This window comes from Myodes glareolus, chromosome 27 (assembly GCF_982192425.1).
Source record: "Myodes glareolus chromosome 27, mMyoGla1.1, whole genome shotgun sequence".
NCBI classification, from domain to species: domain Eukaryota; kingdom Metazoa; phylum Chordata; class Mammalia; order Rodentia; family Cricetidae; genus Myodes; species Myodes glareolus.
The window spans coordinates 35,360,721-35,386,365 of NC_142052.1; the positions used below are offsets into that span (position 1 = coordinate 35,360,721).

Sequence of the window (25,645 nt, forward strand, 5' to 3'; positions counted from 1 at the left end):
AAGCTTCTGTAAAGCAAAGGATACAGTCAACAAGACAAAACGGCAGCCTACAGAATGGGAAAAGATCTTCACTAACCCTACATCAGATGGAGGGCTGATCTCCAAAATATACAAAGAACTCAAGAAACTGGTCATCAAAAGAACAAATAATCCAATAAAAAATGGGGTACAGACCTAAATAGAGAACTCTCAACAGAGGAATCTCAAATGACTGAAAGACACTTAAAGAAATGCTCATTATCCTTAGCTATTAGAGAAATGCAAATCAAAACAACTCTGAGATTCCATCTTACACCTGTCAAAATGGCCAAGATCAAAAACATTGATGACAACTTATGCTGGAGAGGATGCAGGGTAAATGGAACGCTTCTGCATTGCTGGTGGGAGTGCAAATTGGTACAGATGCTTTGGATATCAGTGTATGATTTCTCAGAAAATTAGGAAACAACCTTCCTCAAGACCCAGCAATACCACTTTCGGGCATATGCCCAAAGGATGCTCAATCGTGCCACAAGGACGTGTGCTCAACTGTGTTCACAGCAGCTTTGTCAGCTTTCTTCCTGATGGTTTCCCCAACTCTCGTGTTCTTCTAACCTGCTTTGGTTAGAAGCTTAGCCTTCTCTCTTACCGTTTGTTCTAAACACTAATTTTCCAAACCAGTTCCTCTGTCCTCATAAACGGATGACTTCGGGAAGTGAAGTACACACTGATCTTTGGATGCTGGACTGCATTTGCAATGATGTGACATTTGACCTGCTGGTCAACAAACAGTCATTGGCTAAGGCAGTGTTCATATTTTCAGTGTCAATTAAATGCAACACAGAGCCCCTTACTTGCACGTTGGGGTGGGCATCAAGCACTGGAAATGCAAAGATCAATGTACACTGGGAAACATGGTCTTGTAGAAGAGACGGACGTTAAATATATAGACAATGTAGTCCCAGGTTCTTCGTGTTAGTTTCCAACAGTATAGACCATATCCAACATCTTGTTACCTCACCTCCCTTCCCCAAACTAATTTTTAAGATGCATTCCTATATGTGCAATAACCCAAATTAAGTGACTACATCGTCTCATTTTTAATTCTCTCGTGTTTTGTATCTTTTCGCTCATTATATGCCAATTCCCTTTAGCAAACTATCTTACGCTCCCAGCACCTAGCCTTCATTCTATGGTCCCTGCCAAGATCACCATCCTATTTCTATCTTGCTGACTTCTAATAAGAACCAAATAGGTCCATCCCATCTATACCTGTAATGCTGAAGTCACACTGTTGCCATGGAAATCTCTCCCTACATCTCCAGGAAGGTTTGTATGGCACAGACAGGGAACAGGAGAACCTGAAGCAGGCAGCAAGGCTAGGGGAGGCATGCTTTTTCCCCGACGTAAGTTCTGACAGATATAACTCACAGCTCACGGTTTGAGGGTGCCCATCACGGCAGGGAAAGCAGGGCAGCAAGAGGGTGACGCACCTGCTCCTGTTGCCCGTACCATAAAGAAACAGAGAGGAACCAATGCTAGTGCTCAGCCTGATTGAACCTCTTCATTCAGTCTGGGATCCCAGACCATGGCCAACACCTACGTGTTGGGTGAGTCCTCCCTTTAAATCTGTAAACTCCATGACTGACATGCCCAGAAGTTCGTCTCTTAGATGGTCATAGATCTTGCCAAGTTGGCAAGCAATATTGGTCATTACGATACCTATACCAGTTTATACTGTGCTGTCCTTGGGAGACCACAGAGCATCTGGCGACGATGGGATATTCTTGACAAAGCAGTCAACCAAACTATTATTGTCATAAATGACCGAAGATCATTCAAGACTCATGGGGGCTATGGAACCGGCTCAGTGATTAGGAGTGCTTGCTGTATAAGCATCAGGGATCTGAGTTCAAATCCTCAGCACCGACATAAACATGGGTGTGGTGTATGTGCCTGTAACCCCAACACTGTAGGCAAGGTAGAGACAGGGGAGTCCTGTGAGCTCGCTGGTCAGCCAGCATAGGTGAAAATATGAGTGTCAGGGTCGGTGAGAGACTCCACATCAGAGGAATAAGGCAAAGCACAATATAACAGAACACCTGCCATATTCCTCTGGCCCTTATGGGTGTGTGGATGCACACATGACACACACCACCACATACACACATGCCACATACAAGCATAAAAGAAATACCCATGTTCTATATTATACACAAAGCGCCTATTCCACAGGAAGCCCTTAACTCTCATTTCAATTTTGCTAATATTCAGAATCCAGGGTAAGGGCAGGTTGCTATGCACTCAAGTATTGTATCACTAGGATTTGATTGTTTTAGATTTATTTATTTTTATTTCATGCGCTTGCGTGTTGCCCGCATGTATCTACGCCGTGTGCATGCCCGTGCCCACACAGGCCAGAAGGTAGTGTTAGATTCCCAAAATTAGAATTATGAATGATTGTTAGCCATCACATAAGAGCTAAGAACTGAACCTGGGTCCTCTGCAAGAGCGACAAGTGTTCTTAACCACTGGGCCGTCCCTACACTCAAGATTCAATTTCTTAAAGAGCTATCTAAGCAGCCTTAGAGGGGATCAGGGGCTGGAGGAACGTGCACAAATGGAAGCTGAGCTGTTCGGAAGTTATCAGTTACTCATCACGTTGGGGCTCAGTTTGGCGTGAAATACCTAAAACACGGCGTTAAACTGTACACCATCCACCTGTCCCGCTTCAGACCATGCCATAAAGTCCCAGCAGCTGACCAACACCACATAGGCTCTGAGCCTTTGAGAAGATGAAGGCTGTAGGGTGGGTACCATACAGATGATCCATCTCGAGGATTGGTTGGCGCTGAGGAGGTAACTTAGCTCTGTGGACCAGTTGACAGATGGCAGAATGAGGAGGGAAAACAGGGCCTTCCACTCTGAGGTTTACGCAAGGAGGCTGCACTTTCCTTCCAGGGCTTGGGCTCTTTATTCTCTCTCTCCTTTCTCCTCCCCCACCCTGTGTGTGTGTGTGTGTGTGTGTGTGTGTGTGTTCATACGTGTGTATGTGGTGTATGTGTGGGGTGTGTGTGTGTGTGTGTGATGTGTATGTGTGGTGTGTGTGTGGTGTGTGTGTGGTGTGTGTGTGTGTGTGTGATGTGTGTGTGATGTGTATGTGTGGTGTGTGTGGTATGTGTGTGTGGTATGTGGTGTGTGTGTGTGTGATGTGTATGTGTGTGTGGTGTCTGTATGTGTATATGTGTGGTGTATATGTCTGTGTGTGTGTGTGCAGTGTTTGTGTGTGATGTATATGTCTGTGCGCAGTGTTTGTGTGTGATGTATATGTCTGTGTGTGTGTAGTGTGTGTGGTGCGTGTGTGTGTTGTGTGTGTGTGTGGTGTGTGGTGTGTGTGTGTGTGGTGTGTGTATGGTATGTGTGGGGTGTGTGTGTGTAGTGTGTGTATATGTGTGTCGTGTGTGTTGGTGTGTATGTGTGTTTGTGGTGTGTGTGTGGTGTGTGTGTGTGTGGTATGTGTATGGTGTGTGATGTGTGTGTGGTGAATTTGTGTATGCATATTGTACAGAGGGAAGGAAGAGGAGTGAACAAGAGAGCAGTGGGTCAGAGGATAGGCTCTGATGAGTTCAGAGGGGCTCTGTGTGTGAAGCAATATTTCTCTGTTTTATTTTTTCTTCCCGGCTTTGCCACGAGTCTCTTCCGCACTTGGTCACATGAACAGAACTAGGAGCACGTTCTCACTCAAGCACACCACAGAGGACACGGGGAAGCAGAGAGCAGGCCAGGTGTGCTGAAGGTCACACTTTCTGGTGTCACCGCCCCCACCGAGTTTCAGCCTCCCACCCCGGCCTGTGGAAAGCACAGCGCAGGGGCTGGGATTACCAACCACAAAACTAACACCGAGACTCGAAGCCGAACTTTCTGACTGACGGGAGAAAAAAAAGACGCTGTCCTCAGAGGTGCCCGTCCCTGCTGCCCCCCTCTCACTCAGACCCGAAGGCAACCCCTAAAATTTCATCTAAATTTAAAAACCAAAACACAGGAAGTGTGAACTCTAAACTGCAAGATCATGACATCCCCTGACTGAGTTCCTAGTACTTAGAGTGCCCAGGTACATGCCCAGCACTCATTCAATAACTGATGACCAAATAAACTTCTGAGGAACATTTTAATCCTGAAAGAACTTAGAATTTGAAGCTGATAAACTTTGTATTTTAGCTTTGTAAAAAACCCTGTTTTAGCTTTTTCCCTTCTGACAGCTTTCTGTTTAGCATCCCGTCTCATTTCTTTGTAGGCTATCTGGTTTTGTATTTTATTTTATTTTATCTTGTGTTTGTTGTGAATTTTTTGTTTAATCACACCCGAGAACTCTTCTTATTCAGAATGTAAGGAAATTCTCTTGACTATTGCTACTTAAAGTAGCATTATAGCTACTTCTTAAATACTATTCGATAAATCTCTAACTTCTGGTAGGGGTCTTTATGCTTTATTTTACAGTATTTGCATATAGTAGGGTCATTTTAAAGTGCATCTAGGCAGAAATAGTCAAAGGTGGAATTATAAATTATTTACATACAACGAAAGCATTACAAATGGAAGTATACAAAAGTATCGGCTACAATGTGAATTTAAATGCATTTATGAAAAAGAAAAAATTAAAAAGGAACCATATGAATGAAGGTAGAAAAATTACACAAGAGCAAGCTTGATATATACCACCAATAGTCTGCACAATTAAAGACATATAAACTCCATAGTTCAGAAATTCTAGCACTAGGTATGTAGAGTAGAGAATGTCGTACCATGGACCAAGGGTTGCATGCAAGATGTTCATATATTATATCTGAAGTAGAAAAGGAACATGGTAAATATATCAGGTGTCTACTACCATAAAACGAAAATTTGATACAGTTGTATATAGAATACAGTGTAGTAATACAAGTGGATATTGCAACCAAGGTTGGTGATGATGAATCTTGGGAACTACGAAACATCATTGAAGTGTAAAAACAATGTGATCTCACCTATGTGAGATTCAGTAGGCCACAAGCCAACTCTTTATGGCTCAGGAATGCTAGCATACAAGGAAAAACTGTAACGAAATGGAAGAGACTGCTAAATATCATCGTTCTCTGGGTGGGGAGAGAGCAGATTGGAGTTAAGGGGGAAATACAGAAGTTTTCAGGAAATAGAATGTCAGCAAAGCTTTAGAGAGCCATCCATGGTGTTTTGTATTCCAAAGAGTGGACAGATGCCAAACTGCGTGGTATCATTTGACTATTCAGACTGAACCAATAAGCTTTGTACATTCAGATTCATGTCTTTTTCTAAATGGTCCAGAAACAATCATAATGTAATCAGAGCAGGGAAGCAGTTCACATGAAGGGCCAATTTATTATGTAAATTTGCAAGAAAGCGTGCTATTTGATTCTTTGCTATGAGTTGTGTTGGTGTGCCATGGGCATGCATCTGTAAGGCTATTCTATTATCCATCCTGCATCTTTTGGAGGGAACAGGGCTTATACTAACTTAGTCATAAAGCAGCATCTTGATCATCCTAACTATAAAAAACATTTTATTGGTCTAGCATAGCCTCAGTATCTGTAAAGTGATGTCTACCGAAAGCAACCTAAGGTTTTTATACCCAGCCACAGTGTTCAGTAAAGGGCCAGAGCTGGGTTGAAGAAAGTAAAGATGCTTGTTGTCAAGTGTGCCAACCTCATTCATTCCTGAAACCTATGTGGAAGAAGGAAATAATCAACTCCCGAAGGCTGTCCTCTGATCTCCACATACACAGCGTGACTCACTTAATTCACAAAATTACATGTGCGTCCTATACAAAGAATAAAGAATAACTATTTTGAAAGACACTCAGGCATAAATGTTCTCAAATATTGTATTACCATTTGGACCCTCGTGAAAATTTCCACTTGATAAAATCTAAGCAATTGAGAATAAATTGTAATTTTTAAGTTTTATGAATGATGAATCAATAGTAAAAAGCTCTCATGTACACCAAATCCAATTAAATATAAAGCTAAAGGAATACAGTTTGACAGAAGAATGGGAAAGTAGAACTAACAAACATGGGGGCGGGTAACAGGTGGACAACAATTTCTTCTCATTCAATGTCTTTAAGTCAACAGATAACTGTTCAAAAGTCAAAATGTAGTCTGACACAGTACATATATTGTACCCATTTTAGGTTTTCCATAGTTTTGTTAACCTGAGTGCACTTTTTTTTTTGGGGGGGGGAGTCTTTCTGGAAGTAAGAAAGCACTTATCTGGTAAACACCAATAAAAGTTAAAAATTATTTTCAGAGGCACATATAATAGCATTCCACTTTTACTCCAAGCAATCCTATATTGGCGTTCATTTATTAAAGTTATCTCTTGAGGCCTCTTGTGTGCCCAGGCACTATGTAGGCATTGCGGTTAGACAACTAAAGGGAACAAAGTCCTTCCCTTGTTGGAGAGTATGGTCTTCAGACAAGAAATAGACAGATGCAGAAATTACAGGCTGGGGGTGGTGGCACATGCGTCTCGTTCCAGCACTCGGGAGGCAGAGGCAGGTGGATCTCTGAGTTTCAGGCCAGCCTGGTCTACAGAGTGAGTTCCAGAACAGTCAGGGCTACACAGAGAAAGCTTGTCTCAAATTACAAAAAAAAAAAAAGTTCATTTATAAAATGATGAAAAGAGAAGGGAAATGAAGGGAAGGGAAGGATGAAGAATATGTGGAGTTTGTGGTACGTGTATGTGTGTGTGTGTGTGTGTGTGTGTGTGTGTGAGAGAGAGAGAGAGAGAGAGAGAGAGAGAGAGAGAGAGAGAGAAGGAAATGGGGGAGGGAGGGTAGGAGGAAGGGGGAGAGAAAGAGAGATGGGAGAAAGAGAGAGGAGGAGGAGGAGATGAGGGAGAGAGAAGAGGAGAGGAGGGGGAGGGAGGATAGGAGGGAGAGAGAGGTGGAAGAGAGAGAAAGAAAGAGAGAGGAGAGAGAGAGAGAGCGAGAAGAAGGGATAACTTCTGTCTGTGTATGCACATGATGTACGGAGACAGGAGTAAGAGCAGGGCAGGTGGTAGTTAGAATTCACTCTACTGAGCTATCTGCAAATACCCATGTACAGATAAGTGTTGAATTGATGCACATCAAATATTAGCATGCTTATTTCCAAGAAAGGCTTTGGATTGTTTCTAGCTTTCTTTGTAGCTTTCTCTATTGTTTCCATTTTTATTATGAATGTGCACCATCCTATCTGAGGGAGAAAGAAAGGAAGTTGAATGAAAAAAAAACCCAGAAAGTCCAAGAATAGCAACAATAGAAATCATGGTTTTGGGTAATGAGTCAAGCGAAAAGAAAACTTAGACCCTTGCAGAAGCCCACATGTGATTCCCAACAGCGGCTTCACTTAGAATGAATGAGTGCACTGAAATGTTATTTCTTGATTAATCAATCTATCACACCATAAATAGGGACTTCAAAGGCTTGCAGCGAGGTGGAAGAAGCCAATCATTTAAAAAGCCACAAACTGTATGTTTCCAATGTGAGACATTAAAGAAGAGGCAAACTTCGGGGAGGAAACGGCTGCTAATTTCAGGCAAGCAGTGTGAAGTCAGGGATGGAAAATGGCTGAAGGGAGCCCAGGAGACTTCCGTACTGCGAAACTCTTAAAATGTTGGCGTGGTAGGTGGACGGCATTGTATTCGTTAAAATACATAGAATCACACTTCATTCATCCTAATTAACCCAGGGACTTGAAGCTAACAATAATATATCACCATTATGCCATCAATTATAACATCCATGATGCTTACACTTACAAACGAGAATACCAACTCATTGTTACACAGGATCTTGACGAAGGCACAGAAGAGTCAGAGGACAGTCATGGGGAGCTGCTCTTTTAAATTTGTTTCCATTAAATTTGGTGGCAATTAGGAAGTAAGTCACATGAGTAACACATACACACCTCACTTTCATTGACTCTTAGACAAAAATTCTTAAGAGAAAGCAATAAAAGTACTAAATAGGAAAAAATTTAAATGGTGAAGAAACAAAAAAATTACCTTAAATATGCTTTGAAAGTAATCTAAGGGTACATATTCAAATTCTCTCCCAAATTTAACACTTGTAGATCCATTTTTTAAAAAAGTGGAATGTTTTCTTACCTGAAGAACCTTTCTAATCCTCTTTAGGTTGTGGATCAACAGCAGGTTTTTCTCTTTGGAAACGCGACCTAACTGTTCATCCAATTGTATTAATAAATTTTGAAGAAGAATTGTTGCCATAGTTTCATTGTTAGAAGCCACTTCCCTAAAATAAATCAAAATATTGAAGGTGTTACGGCTCATTATAAACAACTAATATCATATACATTTTAAAATGTCCAATTTATTCCGCAGTGATAAGCACTGAAGCATTTTAAAAGTTAAATTGAATACATAAAAAAACTTCAGCATCACTAATCATTAGAGTTTTATAAATTAAAACTATGGTACGATAGCACTTCATCCTCATTGGAATGGTTGGCTATTGCTAAGAAAAATCAAAATGAAAGTCAGAATATGAGTTTTGGCAAGAATAGTAAGAAATCAAAGACCTTAAATAATGCTAAGTGGGATATAGAGTGGAACTGTGGATACTTCAGCAGTCACTAATAACACACACACACACACACACACACACACACACACACACTTGCCAGATGACCCCACAGCTCATGAGACCACGCACTGGCATATGGCCACTCCTGGCAACGGCCTAAAGGCAGAACACCCAATATGTCCATCAGTAAGTACACGGCTCCGATCATGCACAGTGTATCCACACAGTAGAATACAATTCTTCATAGCTGAATAAAATTCTGGCACATGCAGTGGCAAGAATGAGTCTGGAAAAATGTGGTGTTCGTAAAATAAGTCACTGAGGAAAACCTGTGGTGCTCTCCTACAGGGCACCTCCTATACTCAAATTTGTGCACGAGAGGGAAGGGGGGAGAATAGGTTGGAACTGAGCCTAGCGGGCCAGGGTTACTGTTTAATGGGCCAGGATCTCAGACTGAGAGGGTCACAGGCTGCAGACGGGGGTGATCACGGCAGAACGATGCGTGCGCAGTTCCTGCCCCCAAACTGTACAGTTCAAATGGTTAGAATCCTTTGCTCTGTGGTTTATAATTCTGACACAGAAGAAAAGATGACTGAAGCAAAAAGAAAAAATTTGGTTACATAGGGGAAACAGATCTTTGCAAACTGTTCATTAACTGGACAGTTTCACAGTCATATAGGAAAAGGTGTTTTTGATTGATTTCCCATGGCCAAGGTTTGGTATGGTAAACCCTGAGTGTGCTGTTTGCCTTCATCTTAGCTGTAAGTCAAATAAGTTAGCAGCCAGGGACAGGAAAGGAGCTTGTTGAAAATAAAAAGGGAGGTTGGGGGTGCAGGACAGTGTGTGTTCAAGGGAGGTGAATGTTCGCCACAGAAGGCAGAAAGGGGTCCTAAAAAGAATATTTACTGACATCGAGTCTATGATAACAGAATTGACATGTTTAATGGGTTTGTTTCTGTAGGATTTTTTTCTGTCTAAAATATGATTTGAATAAGAATGGCTTTCACGGGCTTATATGTTTGAATACTTAGCCACCAGGGTGTAGCATTATATGAGAAGGTGAAGAGGTGTGGCCTTGGAGAAGGCATGACTTTCTGGGAGGAAATGTGTCACTGGGTGGTGTAGGAGGGTCTTCTGTCTCTGTGTTACTTTCATTGGTTAAATAAAGAAGCTGCCTTGGCCTTTTGATAGGCCAGCCCTTAGGTGGGTGGAGTAGACAGAACAGAATTCTGGGAGGAAGAAGGCAGTGTGGCAGACGCCATGGCTCTCCCACCTGAGATGGACATAGGTTAGAATCGTCCCGGTAAACCATGACATCGTGGTAAACACAGATTAATAGAAATGGGTTAATCAAGTCGTGAGAGTTAGCCAGTAAGAGGCTAGAGCTAATGGGCCAGGCAGTGATTAAATGAATACAGTTTCTGTGTAATTATTTTGGGTAAAGCTAACCGGGAGCCGCGCAGTGGGAATGTAGCCCACCACACCTCATTACAACAACTGGGGGTGGGTTTTGAGGTTTCAAAAGTCCAAGCCAGGCCCAGTCTCTCTCTCCTCTCTTCTCTCTCTTTCTCTCCTGCAGACCAAGATGTAGCTCCCAGCTTCTGCTTCTGTACCATCTACACCACCATGCTTCCTGCCACGATAATAATAAACTAAGGCTCTGAAACTGTAAGCAAACACCCCCCTCCCCGTTCCAATTAAATTCTTCCTTTTGTAAGAGTTGTCTTGGTCACAGTGTCTCTTCACAGCAATAGACCAGGACCCGGGCAGTTGGGATGGGAGATACTTAAAGACATTAAAGACAACGTATGAACTCCAAAAAGTTTTCATCTAAAGTGGACAAAACAAAACTCGCCTTTGAGAAGGAATTCCAAAATCTTGAAGGAATACACACGCACACACACACACACAGACACACACACACACATACGGATATATATATATATATATATATATATATATATATATATATATATATATATATATATATGAATGCATCTACTGAGTCAAAAGCAGGCCACACAGAATAAATTACGTGGCTAGGACACGGCATCCACCCATCTTAGCCTACCAATCTTGATGCTCAATCCACTGGGCCAGTAGATGCCGGATTTCCATAGGAAAGTTGTCATCATAGAATTGATCTACTTGCTCCAAAAACTTGATTTCTAGTTGTTGGACTTGATTCCATTGAGACATGCTATAAAAGAAGGGTAACGTTAGGTTTTTTTAAAAATATTATTCACTGGGAGCCATAAGACAGGTTTTTTGGTTTTGTTTTTGGGTTTTTTTTTCTTGCCTCGGACCTGAATAAGATGTTAGCTACTAGTTCATGGGAGGGAGGACATCAACTTTCATAGTTTCTCAGAGAAGGAAGGAGAAAACATAGTTAAAGCTCAATGCTCAGCAATTCCTCCTAGCGTTTTCTTGAAAGGTATCCCTAATGCAGGACAGCCGGCTGAGTCTGCCCCCAAACCACATCCTTCCTTGTTCTACCATGACCTCCTATGCTGCTGCTCCGGGAACTCCTACCTCTCCTCCCCAAAAGCCCCATGCCCTACCCCAACTGTCCACATAGCCTCGGTCACAGAATCTGTAATGTCAGCAACCTGCTTCCTTAGCCACCCCTCCTTGAGCAAACCGAAGGTAACCATACTCCCCACACTGACTATACCTTCCCAGGCTTATTCATTCATTTCTTCCCCAGAGTTTCTTTCAGATGGAAAGGGTCAAGCCTGCTTTCTTTATTTCATGCGTGTCTGGGGTCTACAGCCAGCTTCCTGCCCCTGGCTGGAGTCCAATCCCGTGGCAGTTTCCTGAGGGATGGCCCGCATTGACTTCTCCTTGGTTCTAGGCATGTCAGTGCAAAAGGGTTCTAAATTCATAAACATTTTATTTTTCTCTAGGGATTTATGGTTGGGCAAAGTTTTTTATTTATTTATTTTTTTAACGTATGAAGCCTACCTTGCCTCTGACAATGGTTAGGGCCTCACGTTAAAGTAGAATAAACCGTCCCATCTATATAACATGAAGAAACATCATTAGGACACGATACCCTTGAAGTTCCTATATTTTGCTCTTTTGGAATGCAGAATTCTTGAGCAGTAACGTTAAGTCAAGGGAAAACCTCTCACACCGTAACGCAGTATTTTGACACCCGTTGGGGGTACAGCATGCTTCCTCTTGCTTGTGGAACAAATTGAGTATATGCGGTCTTCAGACGTCAGTGGGAACATTTTTATACATTTAAACATTCTTTTCCTTGGGCTCCCACTAAACGCTCTAAAGGTGGGTTGCACTCAGGAGAAAATAGGGAGAGAAGCCATCTAGATCTTGCATATGACCGTGTTCACAAGCGCTCACAACTGACCAGTGTAGGTTAAATCATGAGTGTTCCATAAACGCTTGTTCAGGGACCTACGTGTGGCCCTCCTGAGGGAGCCACGAATTGGCAGGATAGGAAGCATCTATGGGGATGGGACCGCTGTCCACCGTGTGCGACTGACAGACATCCCAGATCTGGGAACAAAAGTGGAGCTTTCTCCTAGCTTACCAACAACAAGGCCCCGGTACACTGACACCCGGCAAGCGGGGGTGGGGGTGCTGGGGACAGCATTGACCACTTTCACTGTTTCTATTACTAAACCCTTTCCACAGTTTGAACGCAAGTCTGTTTTCTAACTAAAAATTTATCCGATGGTTAAATCACTCAGTCGTCACTCTTTCAAACCAAGGCTTGAATGGAGCAGAAGGACCCTCCTCCGCTGGACCAGCCCTGGAGATGAAAGCCTGAAGACCTTGCTGGGTTTGAGTTTGTCAGGAAGTCTCACCTCTGGCTGAGGTGCTAATGCCAGCTTATGGTTGCCGGGCGGGGAGGGGGAGGTCAATTTTCTTCAGGGATGCAGACCCTGAAGTTACCCATGCTCCAGTAGGCAGGCTGACATCCATCACCCGTCACACCGAGGCAGCACTAAGTGAACTCAAGTGGGTTTAAAACCGACACGGAACAGCACATAAAATTGAGAAGAAATACTCTCGGGGAGATGCGAGTAGATTTGCTAATTTACTTTTAAATTTGACTTTTCGAAAACATTAAATAGATGGAAAGAAACATTAAGCGAAACTTGAAGTGAGTAAAAGGTTTTGCTCGTTTGCTTGGTTTGGGTTTTGGGGGTTTGTTGCTGTCATCGTTGTTTTGCTTTTAGACCTCCAGCGGTGTGTCTCTGTTTTCACTCTCTAAGGGACTCACAGTCCTGCGGCAAGACAGGTACTGTCCATCTAAAACCTGGGTGCCTGGCAGCTCCCTCCCAGCATCGGGTCCATCGCCCCGGGAGCCAGCAAGCTTTGCGGTGCTGTCGCTGGCCACTTTGCAGAGGGAGCGACCCACCCTGAAACGTATTTCACACTTCCCAAACCGCAGTTACCCGCTACCCTAGTTGGGAGCTGCTTCTCTGAAACCCAGTTATGCCCATCTCGGGTCAGACATCACAGAGTTCTCCGCCGGCTACAGAAAATGAAGAGGCCCCCCAGCAGCCACAGCGCCGCCGCTGCCACAGCCCCCATCCCTCCCACCGCTCAGCTTCAGGACGGCGCGGCTCCCCCTTCCTCCAGGAAGATCCGCGCCAGAATTTCAGCTCTTCGGGAGATGGTTTTTCTGAATGTAAGAAGCAAGACCCTCCCCGGCAAGTTCAAACGAACAACCCGATGCCACCTGCCGAGAATCCCTTCCCCTGCGTAGAGGCCCCACGCAACGCAGGCTGCCGGGCTTACCTGGCTCCCCTCCCTCCGTCCAGGTTAAGTCCAGAGTCAGAACGAGCCTTCAGGGTCCACAGCCACTGACGCCATGCCACTAGGGGATTTGCATCTCTCCACCCACTTGAGGCTTTCCTGTGCGTCAGTGTTCGAGTTTCTGGGACTTTAAGTCGGTTCCCACCCACTCTGGTTTAGAAACGCTTTGCAAAGTCAGACTGAAGCCCACTCTCAGAACACGGCCCCCATCCCTAGTAACGGGGCTGCGCTCGCGAACGCAGAACGGCCCAAAGGTGACAGAAAAATTCTAGTAAGGGTTCCCCACTCTTTTTTTTTTTCAGTCTTTCCCAGACAAGAAGAGATCCTATAGGCTCAAGCTAAAGGCCTGGGATCCCTGTTTTCCTCAGACAAAACCGCACTTTTTCTGGCGGGCTGGGCAACCAGAACCAACACACCAACCTCCCGCAGGTCTGCTCCTTCAGAGGTTTGGGCAGGGTCTGCCCTCTCTGGGCAGCTTCCTCCCACTCTTAGTAACCTTGTCCTCGAACCTGTGGTGTGTGCTTCCCTCTTTGTGACACGGGCCTGTTCTAAAATCACAGATTTCAATTGCTTCTGAATCGCACTTTCTGTCTGGACATACACGTGTCCAGGTTAGAATATGGAGGCAAAAAGCGTGTGTCACCTCCCCCACATCCCACCCCCCGCAAAGACCATCACCCAAGTGCACTACCCAGAGCCTTCTCTCCCAGGTGCCAAAGTGTCATGGATGTCGCCCCCTCCCCTCAATGTGTCAATCAACACTGTGGTCAGCTTTGTACAGTCACCGCTCTGGGAGGCCTGGTTGTGACTGCTTCGCCACGCGGAAGTTTCTAGAAGCTGTGTTGCTCCGTTCCCACATGAAAAAAGTCCGACTTCAAGCACTCCCTGAACTGCTAGGGAACTGCAGCCGATCTTCTCTGAGCCAGTCGCCGCTTGATTACCCATAAGGCCTTATTGCTGACACCCAGGTTCAGATTGCTTTGGCTCCAGCCGGCCCAGGAGACTCTTCTCCCTCCCAGGCGTCTGTCATCACTCACTGCCCACGCTCCCCTCACTGCGTCTCCTCTCAGGCCCTGCACTGAAATCCTAGCCTTTGTGGGGACTTCAACAATGCCCCAAGCCCTTGGTACTTTTTCCTACTTTGAATTTCTATTCTTCTTCTTTCCAAACCCCCACTGTCTGAGAGCTAAGGGATGCACTCCTGGGATTTTTCGGGTCCCCCTCATGCTCTTATTCTCTCTCCCTCGCTTCCTGCCCGCTCCCCTCTCTCTCAGGATGTGTCCGTGGATATTGGTGTGTACAGGACATGTGTGAGCGCTGCCGTGTGTGAGCGCTGCTGGCAGGCCGCGGATCTCCAGAGAAAGTCCAGAGAACAATGGCAAGCGTTAGTCCTAGCTTTCTCAGTTTGTTTTTGGATCTCCTGTTGCCACTGAGCCAGCCAGCCCAGGTAGCCTGAAAGCTGCCTGGGACTCCCCTGCATCGTCCCATCCAGCTTCACGTGGGTTCTGGAGATCCAAACACAAGTCCCCACGCCTGCAAATAAGGGCTTTACCCGCTGAGCCATTACCCCAGGCCCAGCCACATTTAAACAGGAGGAACAGGTTAGACTAGCTTCAATAGCACTAATCACCTAATAGTCACAAAAAATCAGCATTTCTGCATATAATCAACGTAAAAACTTCAATTCCTACATAAGATCCTCGGTGCTCCTTCGTGTTGAATACCCTGAGTCTCTTAGAGTCCTCGGTTGGGACCGCATTTCTTTCAGGGTCTAAAAGCCCCTGGTAAGTAGTGGCTACCCTCCTGGACAGCAAGGGTAGAGACCACTTACATGGGCCTTTTACTCCCTTCCCTATTTAGAGTGTGGGTCACTTTGGTTTTCCTGTCCTTATTGTTACATTTTAACTGTTGAGTGCTGCTGTACAAAATGGGGGCGTCTTCTCTGTCTCCTTATGACTCCCCGGGTTGTTCTTGAGACCCCTTATTAAAACTTTTCGGAAATTGCTGCGCGTCCCCATTGCTTGTGCACTACAGTTTGCAATCACTATTCATCCTATCAAAACTCAAATCTGAAGTAACCGCCTCGAGCTGCCAATAGCATCCCCACTCTATGTTCAAATGAATGTGTTTATGAAGAGCAAGAATGTCTTCCAACCTCAAAGCACAGGGAGAGGCGTGGCTTCGGGGTTTCTTTGGAGGCGGGGTCTCGAGTAACCAAGGCTGGCCTCAAATCCCTAGGTAATAGGACCCACTTCCTAATCCTCCAGCCTGTCTCCCAAGCAGGGATTCCACTCTATGCCGCCTCTCCCGTTGAGATTTGCATCCTTTAATGTCTGCCCTGAGAAGGACAGTTAGATGTTCATATCTTTTCTTGCAGTTGTAAAATAGGATGTCGGTTGAGCTAGTTGAGGAAAATCCAGACCGATATAACTACGTCATTGAAAAGGCTGAGGTATTGCGATGTCCTTTTGGATAACCAAGTTGTGCTTTGAGATTCTTAGAATCCACAGTCTCAGCTGGTAAGCGGTAGTTTCTCAGGAACCAACTACATTGTATAACCCGAAACCTTATCAAAAGCCTCTGTGTCTACTGTCCCAGCCGAAAACCCCCTTGGCCTGACTCGTATTTCAATTTGTGTGGCTTTCTCCTCAGGGTTGAGGCTCAAACGCAGGACCTTGGCCATTCTGGACAAGAACTCTGCCACTGGTTCAGCGCAGGCCTCTGGATCCTGTGTGTTGGTGGAATTCTTATCCGCATACAGTTTGGCAGTGGCTGGTCATCTGTCCGTCGGATTAGGCAGACACCCTGAATGCTGGGGCAGTTCCTCCAGAGTGGTAGAAACCCACACCTGGAAATGTCACCAAGGGCCTCTCCCATGCTGGGAAGCTGTGGAGCTGGTGGTGAGGAATCAGGTTCCCCATTTGGGATTTGGCTTCACCAGCTCTTCAGTAGTGACAGGCTCACATTGGGGAGTCAGACAGCCAGACAAGTGCTTTTCCTCAAGAGTCCCATTTTATGCCTTCATACATAATGCCCTAATTCACCGAACATATTGATAAAAAATTGTTTATCTTGAAGGTCTGAGGTTTAGCAAAACTTTTAACCTCTTAGTTAATGGCGAATCAATCCCACACCAGTTAGGTTTTAAATAGGGGATATTTATTTTGGGGGGTAAAACTTACATATACACAAACCATCAGGAAAGGAGCCTGGTCGCTGGAGCAGGAACCAAGCGCTGGAACCAAGAGGCCGAGCCGAGCTTGCGGCTCTTCTTTTAAAGAGAAATATACCACGCCCCAGTGGGCTGGTATTTCAGCGGCTATAGGCTGACGGAGCACTGTGGGCTCGCGCTTCAGCGACTATTGGCTGAAGCAGCGGAAGGTACTTCCGCAGCACTTAGTCAATAATATTCTTTAGCCAAACAGCATTTAAGCTTTCTCATAGCGCAAGAAGGCGGCTCCAATCATCATGGTATCATTTGGCACTGCCTCCTTGGTTGCACATCAAAGCATCAACTATTTTGCCCAGTGACTGTGTGTGTGTGTGTGTGTGTGTGTGTGTGTGTGTGTGTTGGGTTTTTTTCTTTTTTGGTAGTATCAACCTACTGAAAAGAAAAAGATTCTTATAAAAAATAGTTTAATATTTCAAAGTCTCTCAATACCCCCGGGGCCACATGTGGAAATCCGCAGGTGACAGAGAGTGCCTGCTATGTTCCCCTGTCCAGTGCGGTCACTTTTCCCAAGGGGCGTTCCCGGAGGACTCACTGCTGAAAGCATACTTCTTTCTTGACTGAAGCATCTGTCTTCACCCACTTGCCTCTCCATCTTATGGAAGCATCGCAGAAAGGGCGCTAACCCCAGTTTTCAAAAAAAAAGTCTAAATAATAAGCCCCTCCATTGGCCCTGCTCCACATCAGAACCACAAAATAAAAAATGTCCAAGTGAACACGCAAACTAAGTTCAAAAACGGATTCCCTGTGAAGAATCTCAAACTCAAAAGCCCTCACAGACTCCCCTTCCTCTCTAAAAGATACTTCCCCATGCTGGATTATAAAATTGACGCTGGATTCTCTACTGTCCTTTCCCAAGAGGGAAATTCTCAATTGTAGGTCTTTAGCAAGGCAGATTCTGCTTCTGCTGTGCCTCTTTCTGGTGGTGCCGCTCGCCTGAGCCCTGTGCCTGTTTCTGGTGGTGCCGCTCGCCTGAGCCCTGTGCCTATTTCTGGTGGCGCCAAACCACTTTCTGTGGATATGGCAGTATAGATTCTATATAAAATGCTTGGGAAGATTAGAGAGCTAATGTGGGTAATTAGGTAAGAGAAATAGCCAGTCCGTAATAACTGTTGGTAACCGAATAATTTGTCAAGTTATGGGGACCTGAGGAGGTCAAAAGTCCATCCTCCACCTTTCTCTTCTCCCTTATATAGAAGGCAAGGAGAGGCCAAAGGAGAGGCCCAGGGTGGCAGGCCGCTTGCAAGCTAGGAGCAGGATGGACCCACAGCCAGTAACTGACTGGGCTTTTCTATCCTACCAAGGACACTACTTTCTTTGGAGGAGAGAGATAGAGATAGACAGATAGATAGATAGATAGATAGATAGATAGATAGATAGATAGATAGATAGATAGATAGATAATAGATAGATAGATGATAGATAGATGGATAGATGATAGATAGGTGATAGATAGATAGATGATTGATAGATAAATAATAGATAGATGATAGATAGATGACAGATAGGTGATTGATAGATGATAGATAGATAGATAGGTGATAGATAGATAGATAGATAGATAGGTGATAGATAGATAGATAGATAGATAGATAGATAGATAGATAGATAGATGATAGGTAGATAGATAGATAGGAAGGAGGTGGGTAGGGGTTATCACTGTTATTGCCAGAAAGAGAATTAAGTCAACTCCATCTCTTCTTTCTTGTATAAATAATATAAGCAGTTATTGGTTTTCATCTTGTGGTATTCCTTATCTCCCTTCTCCAAGTTTCCTCTGTTATGTTTCCTGAGTTGGATAAGGATGATGGACAAACAGAATATGCACATGCTTAAAACCATATCCCATTCCCTAGCAGCACGTGCCAGGACCAGGTGAATGGTACTGTGACCATCACTGGGACCAGACAGTCTGATGTGGGGCTTCCCAGATCATCTGCTTCAGGTCACTCTGGCTTCATCAGAACGGGGACAAAGTCTTCCGAAAAGGGCTTAATAGCAGCCGGGCGGTGGTGGCGCACACCTTTAATCCCAGCAATGCGGAGGCAGAGAGAGTTCGAGGTCAGCCTGGTCTACAGAGAGAGTTCCAGGACAACCAAGGCAACACAGAGAAACCCTGCCTAGAAAAAAGAGAGGGGCTTAATATCTAAGACAATGGTTCTCAACCTTCCTAATGAGACGAGCCTTTAATACAGTTCCTCATGTTGTGGTGACCCCCAATCATAAAGTTATTTTTCATTGCAACTTTGTTACTATAATTTTCTACATTATGAATCATAATGTAAATATCTGTGTTTTACAACCGTCTTAGTTGATACCTATGAAAGGGTTGTTCGACTCCTTTTCCAACGGGGTTGCAACCCACAGGTTGAGAACGCTGATAGAAGGGTTCTCATCTCTTTCCTAATGACTGTGCGCCCTCTACTGGCAGGTTCAAGCATTGCAATATACAAATCATACTCTGGATTTCATACATGGAACTTCGTCAGACAGGGTGCTAAGATCTTCTCTTGCATGGTTTACTTAATCCTCGTAACACTACGCTACTGTGGTCAGTGCTCAAAACATTCACAACAGTCAGTTAGAGACAGGATTACCCGTTTAAGTCAGGGTTTCTAGTACAGCGATGAAAGACCATGACTAAAAGCAACAGGTCACACTCCACATCACAGCCCGTCACGAAAGAAACTCGGAGCAGGGACTCAAGACAACCTGGAGGCAGGAACTGAAGAAGAAACCGTGGAGGAATGCAGCTTCCTGGCTTTCCGTGACTTTCTCAGCCTGCTCTCTTTCTTCTACAGCTCAGGACCATCTGCCCAGGCAGGGCACCACCCACAGTGGGTGGGGCCTCCTCACATCAATCATTAATCAAGAAATTGTGTCTCAGGTTTTCCTACAGGCCAGTCTGTTGCGGGTGTTTTCTAAATTGCGGTTCCCTTCTCCCAGATAATACTAGCTTGTATCAAGTTGACGAAAACAGAACAAAAAACAAACAAACCAACAAAAAACCTCAAGAAACAAAAACAGGACACAACCCATCAGCATCCTTAGACACATGCCTGGATTTAAAATTTCTTAACACATCACGATTGCAGACATATTGTCAAAAAAAAAATTCAAACTATTTGGCAAGGTGTCTGGCTCCCTAGCGTCTTCTGTATTGCTCACATGAGGATGGTCATGCTGTGGGCATGATACTTGAATTGTAGGTTCTTTTCCAAAAGCAGTTTGTCTGGCCAGGTAAGCTCTCCCTGGTCCCTTTATATGTCATGCGTGTCTTTATGAGTTGACTCCTTCCCGAGTTGGATATTTAGAGCATCAAGGCTGAACGTGATTTTCCTGTCTCCGTGCCCACCTGTGCTGGAAACTAGCAGGTGTTCCGTTGTGAAGTATTTGTGTACACTGTGAAGATGAGCCTCTGCCTAAGGTGCCTTCTGAGAGGTTTAATGAAGAGCTGAATGGCCAAGAGTTAGGCAGGAGAGAGAATATACGATGTGCAGGGCGAGAGAGGAAAAGGAAGAGGAATCCAGGCGCTTGGATTACATCAATAAGAGGCCAGCAGGACAAGGAGAAGAGACAGGAGATGCAAGATAGAAGAGAGGTAACACCACGTGACAGAATATAGATGAATATAAATTGATTCATTTAAGTTATAAGAGCTAGTTGAGGTGACTCGAACTAAAGAACAAGCTTTCATAATTAACAGTAAGTCTCTGTGTTGTTATTTGGGAGCTGGCTGGTGGGAGAGAGAAAAAGTCTTTATAGTGTTCATTAACTGTCCAATAGTCAGAGGGGAGGGCTGGTGGGGAGCTGCATTACCACAGCTGGTCCTCTTTGAGGAAGCTTTTCTAGTGACCTGTCTTATCCAGGTCCTTCATTCTCACAAGACTGCGATTGTCATAAAAAAAATTATAAGATTTTCTCACTTTTTTATGTTTACAGATAGCCGTACAAAGTCATAGGATCATTACTTAATATTTCAAACTGGATCAAAGTTGTTTTATCCTCTGAAATGTTTTAGCAAACTTTATTTAAGAATATACCTAGGGCATTGAGAAGATGGCTCACTGGTTAGAGCATCTGCTGGGCAAACATCGCAACCTGAGACAGGATCCCCAGAACACACATAAAATGCTGGACATTTGGATACACATCTGGAATCCCAGGGGTCTTGTGGAGAGAGAAAGGTGTAGGCAAGGGAATTTATGGAAGCATGCAGGCCAGCTAGTCTGGTGTACACGTCAGAGGACAGCAAAAAGACCCTGCCTCAAACAAGGTAAAGGAGGAAAGACCACCACATGAGATTGTCCTCTGATCTCCATATGCATGGGCCACATACGTATCAGGTGACATCTGTGAGTCTCCAGTGACACAGACAGAATACACAAGCATCATGTACACACACAAACACACACACAAATACCTTGATTAACTAGCTTGAGGCAGTGGCAGAAAGAAAGGGCCATTACAGGACTTTACTGAAAATTTTGCAAAGGAACAATAGAGCAAAGAGAAAAGTCATACATGACCTGAGACATCAATAAAAGATAGGACCGTGAGAAAGTTTCTAGTGAGAGAGCTGAATGATCAATAAATGATCGATGACTAAGGATCCCCATCGAGCTGTGTCTCCATTGTAAATTCCTCCCCAGTGATCACAGTTTCTGCCATGCTAGAATTGAAGAAAATGAAAGAGAAGATTTTAAAAAGTGTGCTTTGGGAGATGGGAGGTAGAGTCAGGGGATCCTGGGAGGTTTGTTGGCCAGCGCATCTGATCAGTGTAGCAAAGACCAGGGCAATGACAGACGCTGTGTCAAATAAAAGATGGGCTGTACCCAAGCAATGCCCCCTGACCCTCAAGCCCATAAGCACAAATGTGCACATGCACCCACACATAGGCACACACATGTATGCATATATGTACATGGTATGTCTTGAATATATTTAGGCTTTCTTTCATAAGTGTAGAATCCTGCACATACTTATATAGACGTATGACAAATTTCTTTTCTTGTTCTGAGTGAAAATGACGCATGAAAATTCTAAATTCTAGTTTGCTGCAGTTAGCTTTTGTGCATTGAGATTACATTCTGGGATATGGTTAGAGTCTCACATTCCAGGAGTTTCCTTTTTAATTTGTTGGAAATGTCTGCATGCGCAATTGTCTTTTCTATTAATAAAGAGTATTTTATTTACTCCTTTCTAATTTTTGTTATTAATTTTTCTTGCCAAATTGCAGTAGGTAGGATTTCTCAAATAATGTTGATAGGTTTGGTAGAAGGATATACCTTGCACTGTTCCCCCATTTTGGGGGAAAGTACCCTATCTTTGACTAGTAACTACCATGTTTACTGTAGGTTTTGATAGATACTTCACTGGAACAGCAAAGTTAATTCTACAAATATTTTTGAGGATTTTTTCATTAATAAATATGTTATTATTTATTATTGTTAGGCAGGGAAGTTTTGCATCTATTGACATGATTGTGGTGGTTTGCATGAGAAAGGTCCCATGGGGGCTGGAGAGATGGCTCAACAGTTCAGAGCACTGGCTGCTCTTCCAGAGGATCTACATTCAATTCCCAGCATCCACAGGGCAGCTTATAACTGTAACTCCAGTTTTAGGGTTCCCAATGCCCTCATACAGATATGCATGCAGGTAAATACACATAATAAAAATAAATAAATGAATAAATGCACATAAATAAGAATTAAAAGTTTTTTTTAAAAAGAGAGAATGGCCCCCTATATTTGAATGCTTGGCCTCTAGCTGGTGAAACTGTTTGGGAGGACTAGGGGGTGAACCCTTGGAGGAGGAGATGTGTCACAGGGTCTTGAGGTTTCAGAGGACTGTGATTCCTACTGTCTTTCTTGCTACCTCGTGGCTGTGGATGGAGATGTGAGTTTTTGGCTGTTCCTCCTGTCAACCGTCACGGACTCCACCCCTCTGAAACGGTAAGCCGTAATAAGTGCTTTCTTTTATACGTCGCCTTGGTCATGGTTTTATCACAGCAACAGAAATACCTAGAACAAGCATTTTTTTTCTTTGTTTGTTTCTATAATGAATTAAACTGGTTTAATGCTAAATGCTAAAACTATCTGTGCATTTCTGAACTAAACCCTACTTGGCTGTCATTATTGAAGCGAGCTGTTTTCTCTCTTTCAAGTGAATTTTGGTAGAATATGTCTCTCAAATGATTTGTCCACTTACCTAAGGTATTACAGACTTAAAATTATATTATTTCTTTTTAAATACCCATAAGGAACTGGTGAGATAGTTCAGCAGGTAAAGACCCTTCCAGCCAAGCTTGCTGGCCTGAGTTTAATCCCCAGAACCCACATCTTAAAAAGGGAAAACTGGTGGTGCACACCTTAAACCCTAGCACTCAGGAGGCAGAGGCAGGCGGATCTCTCAGTTTGAGGACAGCTTGGTCTATGGAGAGAGTTCCAGAACAGCCAAAGCTACACAAAGAAAACCCCGTCTCAAATTAAACAAGAGCAGCAGGGGGGATGAAAAGGAGACAAAGAAAAAAACCTTATAGTAACACACTAAAATAAATAGATGTTCAAGACATGGCAGCACACACCTTTGATCCTAGTACTTGGAAAGCACTTGTGAACAGAGACAGGCAGAGTTCTGAGTCCAAGGCCAGCCTGGTCTACATAGTGATCTGTAAAACAGACAGAACTACATAGAGATCCTGTCTCAATAAACAGCAACCAAGAGCAGGGAACCACTTTTGCAGTTATATCAATGACTGCAAACACACACTTGTTAAAAAGGGGGCAAGGAAGGCTTCTGTGACGACCCCTAATTCGTCCCTGCCCTTCCCCCCAAAGGGGCAGCCTGAACAGGAAGCCATCAACGAGAGCTCTTAAAACGTGTGTTAAGGATGCCACGAGTAACTCTCTCTACAGCTGACGGCTTCCGGGAGGGATGAAGGAGGGGAAGGACTCAGTTTCATGTAAGGAGCAGGCCTCTGCGAGTTTGGCCAAGCTCCAGTGAGTATATAGATACACAAACTGGATGTGTGTGTGTGTGTGTGTGTGCATGCATGTGTGTGTGTGCAAGTGTGTGTATGAGTGTGTGTGTATGTATGTGTTGCGTGTGTGCGTGTATGTGGATGTGTGTGAGTATGTGTGTGAATGAGTGTGCACATGTGTGAATGTGTGTGAGTGTGTGTGAGAGTGTGCATGAGTGTGTGAGTGTGTGCGTGTGTTGGAGAGGTCACAAGCGGGGGCGGACATGGAAGGACTGGGAAATGAGTGTGATCAGGGTGTATGATGTGAAAATCTCAACGAATCAATAAAAACATTATGTTGAAAGCAAACAACAAACAAGAATAAATGCCCAGCAGCTCAGAATAATTGCTGAAAGGATTTGCAATGAGAAAATGCAGGAGATATTTACTGTCAGCAAAGAGAAAAACAGAGGATTTGTGTTCGGGAGCTCCTGGGTACAGACAGGACCCGGCTTGCAGTTTGTAAGCAGCACTCTATTTGGGTGGGTGGGGGGGAGCACTAGGTTCAGCCTTCCTAAGGATGGCTCTGATGCAGGCCTGAAACTGGCATCCTTAGCCAGATATGGTGTAGTGGTTGGTACATGCTTGAAATCACAGCTCTTGCGAGGGGGCGGGGGCAGCGAGATCAAAAGTTCAAGAGTATCCGCAGCTACATAGCGCTTTGGGGGCCAACTTGGGCTACTTAAGACTTTGCCTCAAATAAAATCGTTCAAATGGGAATTGATCAGCACAGTGAGGAAATGAACTGAAGCCAGGGTGTTATGGGAGCACGTGAACACATTTAGCTGGTGCTGGGGTTCTGAGGGAAGGTATTCAATACGTCCCTTGAGCAAGAACGACTTGCAGAGGGGCCAATGGGACCGATTTGTAAACTATTCCAGTTCTGGAGACAGGAGCCCTACTACTGGGGCCCTACATCTAGTTGGATAAAAAGGTTTTTCTGTTGGTAAGCTTCCTCATACGACATATGAGGTCCTGAAAGAGACTCCAGAAGCAGTCCCAAGTGATTGCTTCTTTAATTGGCTGGATTCTTCGGGGCTATTGCCATGGCGAGAGGCACACGGACCATGAACATTTCTGTACTGGGCCTTCGTGGAAGAGAAGGTGAGGAGGTCACACGGGAACTTTAGTCTTGCTGGTGCAGGGAACAAAGACGATGAAGCAGGATGGAGCCGAAAGGGCTTCTGGGTTTTTTGGTAGACTCCCTCTCGAGGTTCGGCACTAGCCCCCAGTGACCTGATCATTCAGTGAGATCAGGAAACTGAAACGCCTGGCGGGACAGTCAAAGGTGGGGCCCGTGGAGCACCTCCCCACAGGCAGCTGTAGTCCGGGCACCTAAGGAAAGCTGCCTGGATTATATTTTGTTAAGGTAAATTGAAACACGTATGTAACCCACGCCATACTGATACCGTGCAGGCCTACACAACGCTAGTCAAATACCACACGTCTGTTGCAGATGCTAATTTCTCTTGCCCTGCTGACGCAGCCATGATCGCTTGCACACATCTCTGGTACCTACTGGGCATCTTCCAAGGGGTGCGAATATGGGAAGGAAGACAAGAGAACTAAGCCAAACACTGCCCTTTTCAGAAAAACGACGGAACCTTAAGCGTTTGGGAAGAAGGGAATTGAAACCCTCTGCTCTAATGAGCTTGGTCTCTTCGTGAAGAATGAGACTTGCATGATGGTGGCAACTCTTACAGATCTCCCAGGCTTCCATCTTTGTCACGCAGAGAGCAAGGGCTGTACCAGACGGTTCCCCCAAGAGACATGAGATGAACATCACAACTGGGAATTTATTGCTACACACAGGAGTTACCCAGAGGAACTAACATCCAAATTGTGGCAAATCCACCATTAGAAAGCAGAGAACAGTGCTGTAGGAATTCCTACCGCCAGTAGCCTTTAAGTTACGGGCCCACTTGGGCGTGGCCTCTTACACCATATATGCAGATGTAAAGCCTGCCTCTTTTCCAGCTGCGGGATTCGGTTGTTGTTCCCTGTTCCAACAGAGGATTGCGATCTGTGT

General features: G+C 44.5%; 1 protein-coding gene across 4 annotated transcripts in view; it reads right to left on the reverse strand.

Moving 5' to 3' along the window:
- The window catches only part of Stat4 (signal transducer and activator of transcription 4), a 113,664-nt gene that overhangs the window by 77,226 nt on the left and 10,793 nt on the right, over positions 1-25,645 (reverse strand). For 2 of the 4 annotated variants that reach the window (XM_087902452.1, XM_087902449.1), the window contains exons 1-3: positions 13,349-13,484; positions 10,650-10,778; positions 8,143-8,287 (exon numbers count right to left, since the gene is read on the reverse strand). In XM_087902452.1, the coding sequence (XP_087758578.1) occupies positions 8,143-8,287; positions 10,650-10,777 (273 nt within the window). In that variant the 5' untranslated portion in view covers position 10,778; positions 13,349-13,484. Of the gene's footprint in view, positions 1-8,142; positions 8,288-10,649; positions 10,779-13,348; positions 13,485-25,645 lie in introns of those variants that run through there. The other 2 variants (XM_087902450.1, XM_087902451.1) reach the window with 1 other exon arrangement.